The following is a 9916-nucleotide window of genomic DNA, read 5'->3' as shown; positions in this document are numbered from 1 at the left end:
AGGAGCCAGAGGAACCTGATTTTTTCACAGATTATCTGTCTCATGTACTACTGTCAGGATATAGTGAAAGGTTCAGCAGATATGACAAAAAGTTATTTTTATAAAAGTTACATACTGCAGATTTAATGGATAAAACAACAATAAAACATTCAGCATATACCAGTAAAAGAAGAAAAACATTTTTTTAAAAATGTTTTTAATTAATCAATGGTTTTTATTATGATTGATTTTAGGGGGTGCTGCAGCCCTCTAAGCATCCCTATTTTCTTTCCATGGAGCCGAAGCTCATAAAGAAACGGCAGGCCAAATTGTCAGTCAGTTGATGAGATGTCATGCTAGCCAAACACAGCAGACAGGCGGGCAGCGTTGCCCGAGGAGGAATCCTACTATTTAATGTGCCTCTGCAACCCAGCTGATTCACCACTACACCATCCATTCTAATAGGTTTTGTTCTAGTGAATCACTCCAGGTTTCCTTAATGGAAAAGCCAAACATACTGCTCTAACATTGGGTGACAAGGGCACCTTGGGTTTGCAGATGTTCACGCAGATGACAGATGGCGCCGGCGTAGCTAAGGGAGCAACGGGAACGATGTCTGCGCCAGGCTGGTGCCACATGCAGCCCCCCTTTCTCTTACATTCCCCCTCTATACTGCAGAGTCCCCCATCCCAAAATCTCTAAAATGAGGGGGGTACAGCTGTGTATGAACATTTAAATGTGAATGTGCACATGCAGTGACTCAGCACCCTGTGGTCAGCTACAATGCAATGTGGTGTCCTGTGTGTTTGGATCATCATGTTAAATCAGGTGGCAGCATTGGACTTTGTTCCCTTCAGTAACTCAACTGTCTCACATGAGGAGGTCTCAGAAAGCTACACTACACAAGCTATCTTGCATGGCACATATACAGTTTATAATGATAATGACAGTTTTACCACCACAATTCTTAGTAATGTTTGAAACAATAGGCCACTGATTTTAGACTGAGGTTGACAAAAGCAGACTTCTCATTTGGTGGCACTGGTGGCCATCACTTTTGCCAGCTGAAATAATACCTGCCACCAGCGATTTCTCCCGTATTTATTTTCAAGGCCAACTCCAAGTGCCTTCCTGTTTTGTTTTTCACCCGGGAAACTCCTGTAATCTGCACGGCCCTCAAACTTTATCATGAATAATCGTACACAGATACATAGAGTTTGTCGTCACCCAAATTGCCAGATTGGCTATAAAACACTAGATACAAGTCAAACCATCTGTCACCGAAACCTGGCAACCCACAACCTGTTTCAAGGGGCAACTGCAGAGCTGCTCTCTGTGCAGGCATACAATTTAAGCAGAGCTGGACTGAACCCCCCACCCGTATTTTAAAACCCAAACATTGGCAGGTATGGCTGTAGCTAGCCAAAAAATTATAATAATAATTTGAATAAATCAAGTAATTATTCCTACTTTTCTTTTAGCTAGTTAATTAAGCTAACCCTATAGTTCCTGTTCCTATAGTTGTTAGAAATGCTGTCTTAACATGACTCTTTTTTAAACAAGAATATGTACCTTTTTTTTTTCATTTCCTAGGATGGCAACAGAGAAGTCACGCTGTTCGTCGAATCATAGTGATTCTGACAGTAAATCCAAAAGGGTCTGGGTTCGCTAAGAGTGGATAATTCCTTCTGTGAGCAAACGATTATCTATATCTGTATTTGTTCAACAAACTAAAATATCTGTATTAGTATCAATACTCAGAATGGGCGGGGCTTAAACTGCATGTTGATGGTGCTTAAACCAGAAGTGGGCGAAACTAATTGGAAATTGATATTTCTTTATTATAATTATTAGAAAACTATTGACAGACTGGAGCTTCAGAGCAATGTTTTTGATCTTGAGCGTAAGAGAACTATTTACAGTTTTTTAAATAAAAATTGGTATATTTACGATTACAGACAGTGACACATTTTACCCGTTTGATACTCGTATACCTGTACCAGATACTTGTTTTAGCCAAGTGTTCGCTCAACCCTAGTTGCCATTCTAGGAATACTGTACATGTTATCGTGTTTAAAGACGAGGCTAAAAGGCTAACCTACCTGTTCCAGAGCCGCTAATTTTAGCCTGAACACTAATCCAGGATGCACCCCACAAGCTAATGTAGTGTAGCCTTGGCATTTGAGGTAACACCAGTTACTGTGTAGGTAGTAAGCTAGTTAGCCGGAGATGCTAATGTTTGCAGCTTACATTAGAAAAGACAAACACACTCTTTAATCCATTCCTGACACTTAGCTAAGCTAACTAAGCTTTACAGGTTTGCCTGTGTGTGCCTAGTTACGGTTACTAAGCTATGACTGGGCAACCGTCATTCAGGAGAGGGGTTTAGCAAATGGTCAGTTTTGTCCTTGGACCCTGCGGCTTTCTGTGAATGCAGAGGAGATTCGCTGTGCCAAAAAAGCATCTCATTCACTCACTGAGGTGGAAATCTCTAAAGGTGGCTCTGTTTGGTGCCAACAAGAAAATGAAACTCCAGCACTGTAAAAGTTTCTGTCATATTATCCCCCAACGGTTCCATCAATGGTCACTGCTCTGGTAATTTGGCAGCAGGAAAGCATATTCAGTGCTTCTGGCAAGAGATTTCATAGACACTGATGACATTTTACAACAATGCCAACTGGAAGTGCAAACAGTAATAGCTCTGTTGACCAAGTGATAGCAGTAGCACTTATAGTCTGAATGTATCAGCGGAGAAAGCCTTGTGATTAGATCATTTGGTGCCAATGTGCAGAATGAGACATTCAGTGTGGCACTCAGGTATTTTGTGTCAGATGAGAGCAACAATACTGGTGCGTTAGTATAATTTGGAATAACCTCTCACTTCAGACTCAGTTGAGATCTATCAGTAAAAAGAGGACTTTGATTTAAGCACCGGCTGATCGTGCAGACAGATTACGAGCCCTGGAACCCCAGGAAGCCGTGAAGAAGGGGAAGATGGCTGTGAACAGGTAGAGCTGATAATTACCTCCATTCATCTTCACTGGACCCCGGCACCGCTTTATGAAGGTGCATGTGAGTGCAGGCCTGCGTTTGATGAATTTCCCCTTAAAATTAGCAGTCACTGGTGGATCGAGAGCCTCCATCAGTCCGTATGCGCTCATTCATCATCTCATTAGGACCCTGGGCTGGGCTGCACGGGCTTGAGGACTCCCAATGAGAAGGGGGAAACTACGAGCTCCATCATAGCTAAACATTTTGGAGATGCTGTCGCTGTTTACAAAAATGTCAAATCGGGCATATTTTTTAATAGACCACAATCTGTTCAATCCCCAAGGGCATTTGATCATTTGTAGGAAAAAATCTTAATGTATCGGGGGCAGACAGTGGCACAGTTGTTTACTACCGCGGGAATCCAGAGCCATTACAGAGTGGGAACAAATGCCAAATCTTTATGTAAACCCCGTGTGTCTGTATGTTTACGGGAGTGTGTTTCTCTTCAGGTGTTTACATGAACGTGAGATATAAAGATTTGCAATGCAAGATAATTTCGTTAAAATGTTACGGCCATTATGTGGCAGGAGATGCAGGCCAGGGAGTCCCAGCTCGCGTTTTTTTACTGCACTCTTCGCTACAAAGTGAGCAGAAATAAAAGCTCTGGTGGTTAGGCCGCTCCCCTAGTCTTTCCATCACCCCTCCGCCCAGGTGGACGAATCTCTCAGAAAGCACGTTTTTCCAAGAACTCACCAGAGAGTGCAGCAGGGCACTGAGGCACTCACTCCCCACTCGAACCCCCCACCACTGTGCTTCAAACGCATCACTAACTGGATCTCCATGTGGTACATCCATTACTGTAAAATCCTCTGCTGCTACCCGCTAAAGCTCACCATCCTCCTCTGCCCTCCGCTTCCCCTTTCTCTCTCCCTTTCTCTCTCTCCCTCTGCTCACTCACACACACCACCAAAAACTCCACCACCCCAAGCCCCCTTCATAAGACCGCTTACGCTGGTAGTTATGAATTGGCCTAGGTCCAAGTTTAACATTAGTGGGGGGCTGGGGAGTTGGGGTGTTTAAAAAGCAGACTGCAGAGAGTTACAAGCGCGATCACAGCCGTGACTCCAGTTAAAAAATGTATTAAAAAATCTGCACATCACTACACTTGTTTTTGCTTTGTTGCGACCATGAAGGCCTTTTTGGAAGCACAGACTGAAGCACCAGTAAGGCCATACATGTGCACGTTTGAGGGGGACGCTTAAGTTATTTATGGGAAATGCATATCCATGTTGCCAAGGACAACATTAGTTACCTTTGGATTATTCACTTAAGTGTGATTTCTGTGGAAAGCTGTAATTCATCACCAGCACTGCGGGGACTTGTCTTACCAAGGAGGGTTTTTTTCCTTTTTTCTCTCATTTTGTGCAGTAAAGCCACAGTCTGATGTCATTACCAGGAAATGGAGATATTTTGGGGCTCAGCTCTCTTTTATATGGATTTTGTCCTCATCCCTTGTTCTGGGGAAATGCTGACAAATCTGATTCTTGGTGCCAAAATTCTGAGTAAAACCCTGTCATTGTTGAAGGCCAACAAAAGAGTGGTTCATTTAGACTCAATTTATTATAATTTTTTTCTTTGTGTCAACAAATAGCAACACTGGCTTGGCAAATGGCTTCGTAGGAAAGAAAACACCAAACCCTGGCTCTCTGCGTGTGTGTCTGAGGGAAAGACAGAGGTAGTGAGAGCATTCAGATTTTAAATAATCAATTTTTACAAAGGAAGTCCTGTCATGGTTATTGATTGTAACATATGACAAATAACTATTAATCACATAACTTTTAATTAGAAATATGCCCAAGACTGTTTGGTGCAGTTCATTAGAGAGTTCACAGAAGCTAAAATGGTGATTTCTGCATCTGCATTGCATCCTACTTGCCTAAAGCGCAGCTGCACAGGGGCATCACTTGTAAAATCATCAACTGTAATAACAGGAATAAATGTGTGCAGCGAGGAAAAGGTCACTGACATGAGACTATACAGTTCCACTCACTTAAGCATGAATTTTGCATGTGTTTATAAGAAAGTGGAGCCGTTAAAGTTTAATTAGATGTCCCACATTGATGGCCCCTGATGGTGCTTTTCTTCAAGGTGTCTTTAGTTTATATTATGAGAAGGTGTGCATTAAAGCACACACAACTAAGTATTTTCATTATCTGCCATCATTTCCTCTGTTGATGATCGATTCAATTGGTCTGAAATTATGTTAGAAAATTGTTCCCAGAGCCCTAGGTGATTTTAAATACTGTTTTTTGATCTACTAAAAGTCTAAACTTCAGAATTTACAGTAATATAAAACAGAGAAGCCGCAAATCCTCATATTTACAAAGATAGAACAAGCAAATGTTTGGCATTGTTGCTCGAAAAAATTAAGCAAACAATAAATTATCAAAATTGTCGACATTAATTTCCTGTTGAAAAGCTAATTGATGGGACTGTAACTCACCTGGTAGAGCTGGTGCTCCAAGTGCCGGGACCTAGCCCTGCAGTGGTCTTGTGGTCGAGATCCGATCTGTGGCCCTTTGCTGTGTGTCATCCACTCTCTGCTTCTTTCTGGTCATTCTACACCTGTCCTGTGAGTAAAAGGGCAATAAAAAGCTGCAAGAAATGTTTAAAAAACAAATAAATAATAAAATAACAAATCAACTAATAATGTCTTCAAGCTGTAGATGACATAATAAAGTGTAACATAGTTCCATAGGTGACATACTACTATTAAAAAACACATGATAAATACTTGTATCATCATGATCAAAAAATTCACTCCAAGTCAAACATGTGGAAAAATAAATTATTAACAAATATTACGTAAAAAGGATGGTAGAAAGGATAATCTTACATTTACATGTTTTTGTTTTTTTACAAGCTTTTTTGTTTTGTTTTTTAGTTTTCTTTGTATTTTTGGTGAACAAGTGTGATAAAAAAGACATAGGAGCAGGGTTAGGAAACATTTACTAATTACATGTTAAAAAATGTAGTCTGTTACTTAATCCAAGTATCACAATATTAAAGTAATGTAACTTCGAGGGAAATTCAAGTCAGTAGGTAATTTTTATAAAATATTTTTTGTCATATTCCACTGAAACTTTCCACCGTATACTACTGACAGTTAGGTACAATGGACGTAATCTGGTTTGAAAAAAATTCAGCTTCCGGCTGACTCGTTTTTTAGTGCTTTTTAATGGGATTTACAAGAATCCACCAGGCCTGAACGAAAACAACCAATCAGAACTAAGGAAAATAGTGGAATGTTGAGTCTCACTTGTATTCTGATTATGTAACTCTGTTTCATGTAATCTGTTACTCCCCAAGCCTGCACAGGAGATAAACAAGATAGACATAATGGAAAGACAATAAGAGAAAACAGTTACAGTGATGTATGTAATGATATGGTAAGAGACCAGAAGTAGAAATTAGTTGGGTAGTAAGAAGTATTGCATGTTAAAGGTCCAGTAAGTAATATTTAGGAGGATCTATTGTCAGAAATGAAATATAATATTCATAGGTATGTTTTCATCTACAGACACCGTAAGTCACATTAAATTAAGTCTGCCATGCTGAACCGCCATGTTTCCAGCCCAGAATGAACAAACCAACCACTGGCTCTAGAAAGGGTCACGTTCTTCACAAGTATCGCAGCAACTGTAGTTTCTCCTACACACTTTACAGCCTGTTCTCATTCCCAAGTCGAATAATACAGACGCGAGTGGTGTTCAGTAAGTTGCAATCTGCAACAAATGCTAGATGCCACTAAATCCTACACCCCGTTCCTTTAATATGTTAATATTGTAGTGATAATAAATATATGATCTTAATACAGTACATAATATGATAATATACACTATAACAATCATTGCAATACATATATTATATTCTTATATTATTTATTATTATAGAATAAGGGGATTTCAGTAGTGACTAGCTGTAGAGATGACATCATCACAATATTTCACTCTGTTGTTTTGATAGGTAATGTCTCCTTCATGATGAAATGATAAAAAAGGGAAACACAAAAAAGTTGGTCACAAAAAAAAACAATATATGACATAACAACAACAATACACTATAACAATCCTTATAATACACATAAGCATTTTATTTTAAATGCCTTCATTTTAAAATTGTGGTTATCTTTTCAATGTGTACAGGTAACTTATTCCAGTTCCTGTCACCAAGACCCTATAAGAACATGCACCAACCTTTGCATTAAACCTCAGCAAGCCCAAGTCAGCCACCCCTGAAGGTGGTCTTTGAGATACTCGGGCTCTGTTGTGACACAAATGATCCACCACACTGAGCTGTACTGTAAGACTCTATACTCTAAGGGTAAGAACTGTTGGAATTGCTGTTTGCCAACATGTGCTCTTGGGTTTTATCCCAACACAACCCTGGCTAACCTCTTCTGAGAGATCTTTCACCAACCAGATGTGGTCTTGCACATCTGACCATCGGTGGAGGCCAAAGAATACTAAAACCTCTCAGTAGATACTCTCTACCACTGCAACGGCTCATTACATTCAGTACAAATGTGCCACTCTATACAAATTAAATGCATCTGTAAAAGCAGATGCCATTTCAAGAGCTAACAGAGTCATAATTCAGGTGAGCATGTTCTATAAAACTTCCCTAAACATGTATTAATACACCACCCATCCCTCCTACTCACACACTCACTCAGAAATAGACCTGTCATCTTGCCACCATCCCCTTATCGTATAACTGCTAACAAGCCTATTTGCCTGTGACTGACGTTGATGTGATCCCTAAAGCCTCGGGCTTGGCACCAGATCGCTGCTAAGCCAAATTAAGCCTCCGTCATGCCCACCCCCACCTCCAGCCTAGTGCTACCCCTGCCATGGGAACCCTAAATCTTTAATGACGATGGAGAGCTCTGCGCGCTCCCACGACACAAAAGCGATGACATCTGTGTCTGTAAGTGCCGCACTCCAGAGCAACCACATTTGTTCTATCTCCGCTTCTTGAAAAGAAATCAAACAGAAAAGTTGAGGGAGGGTGGAGGAAGGAGGAGGTGGAGCTAAGGAGGTTAAAACAAAAGATCCTCTCTTTCAAAAGGAGGTTTGTTTCACTGCCCAGTGGTCCTTAAATGTTCAAAGAAGGTGTTAAAAGAGTCTCAGCTCCGCTTCTTGTTCTGGTGCTCTGGCTACGGCCCACCTGCTCACTGCTGCTTCCAAGTCAACGGGGATGTTTAGTGGAAAACAGCCACACTGAACTTAAAGGTCCACTGTGTAACATTTTTAAGGATCCATTGGAATATAATATGAATCGCCATGTTTCTACAGTAGCCCAGAATACCCCCGAATTACAATATTTCAACTGAACTACATTATTGTGACACATTAGTAAAGCACTGAACAGAAATATCTAAATGGTGGCATAAGCTGTTTTATTTCCAAATTTTCCGACTTGTATTTTTTCATTGAACTCAGTGCCTATCACTTAGTTTAAAATATGCCCATAACTGATCATTAAATTAATATTTGTTTTTAAGATAAATCTAAATGAATGCTTCAATAGGAGTGCCTCTGAAGAAAGTGATTCATTTACGAGCTATGGGCCTTTTGACATTTGGCCATCACAATTCCACAGGCTCACAGTACAACTAAAACAAATTATTTATTATAAAATATGTTAAGATACTATAGATACTATATATACACTTTGACTTAAACACCCCCCCTTATTTCTGTGTTCATCACATTCCTTAATCTTGAGTGGCAGCTAACACGAATGTATTATCGATTCATCTGTCAGTTATCTTTACAATTAATCGTTGGTCTATAACAGTGAAATAATCAACTAATTCATTAATTGTTTTAGCACTACTTTCACTCTTTTTAGTTGTTTTTTTCCCATAATACCCGATTTGAAGCCCTTTTTGATTTGCCTTTTGTAATGATATTATATAAAAATACATTTCCTTGCGTTTCCCAAGAACATATTGCCCGGTCAATAATATGGCTTAATTGCAGCCAACCATTTCAAAAAATACAATTGTAACAGAGCTCATGGAGGACCCATCTGCTGTTTTTGAACAGGCACTGCGGTAGTCACCTCCGTCTCTGCTCCGGGTCCTTTTCTTGAGGAAGAAATATGGCGGTGTCCATGCTGTACAGGAGGACGACGGCGTTGTGTAGGACGTTAAAGGGAATCTCACCTTCAAAAACTCTTCTTTCTTCGAACTGGCTTCTGTTGCACACCGCGTCCTACAACCCGAAGCCTTTAAAGCTGAACCTCCATGAGCCCTATGTCCCAGACAAGGACAGCGAGAAGACGCCGGAGTGGCAGAAAACGGCCCGGTATGACAGAAAGCTGTTCGGTCGGTACGGCTCAGCGTCGGGCATCGACCCTGCGTCGCTGTGGCCCAGCCATGAGCAGCTGGACAAGATCATTGCAGAGGAAAATGAGTGGCACCCTCCGTTAAAAGTAATGCTGAAGAACGTCAAGGCCAGGGAGAAGCAGGAAGCCGAAAAACGGTTGGCAAAGTAAGTAATGCTACGTAGCGAACATCAGTCCGTCATTTATCGCACATGTAGTGGCACAAACGGTACCCAGACCTGTACCCGGACCTGGATACTGTCAGTATGAATATTAGCAGTCAGGGTACAGCAGAACATAAACGGCAGCAAAGACAGGTGGAGTAAAGTTCCTGTGTAGCAGTCTATATGGGCAGAAATGGCATATAATATTCATAGGTATGTTTTCATTAGTGTATAATCACCTGGATGTAGGAATCATTGTGTTTGTGTTACTTTAAAGGCCTCTGCACACCAACCCGATTATCGGCCGTCGGACAGTCGGCGAGGTCGGTGACTCGAGTCGGTTCGGTGTGTCCCGTGCCGTCGTTAGTTGGCGTCGGCCTTCATTTTGG

General features: G+C 40.9%; 2 protein-coding genes across 2 annotated transcripts in view; one reads left to right on the top strand and one right to left on the bottom strand.

The window, feature by feature from the left end:
• gadd45gip1 (growth arrest and DNA-damage-inducible, gamma interacting protein 1) overlaps positions 1-9549 on the top strand; it is a 39877-nt gene extending 30328 nt beyond the window's left edge. The window contains exon 3 of the mRNA XM_035654223.1: positions 9084-9549. Coding sequence (XP_035510116.1) covers positions 9139-9534 — 396 coding nt within the window. The 5' untranslated portion in view covers positions 9084-9138 and the 3' untranslated portion in view covers positions 9535-9549. The remainder of the gene's footprint in view (positions 1-9083) is intronic.
• The window catches only part of zgc:158403 (tetratricopeptide repeat protein 39A), a gene marked incomplete at its 5' end in the record, with an annotated part of 767589 nt that overhangs the window by 748068 nt on the left and 9605 nt on the right, over positions 1-9916 (bottom strand).

The sequence above is a fragment of the Morone saxatilis genome, unplaced genomic scaffold (genome assembly GCF_004916995.1).
Source record: "Morone saxatilis isolate NCDOM2014 unplaced genomic scaffold, NCSU_SB_2.0 Contig14, whole genome shotgun sequence".
In the NCBI taxonomy this organism is placed as follows: Eukaryota; Metazoa; Chordata; class Actinopteri; family Moronidae; genus Morone; species Morone saxatilis.
This window is presented reverse-complemented; position numbering and strand designations above follow the sequence as displayed.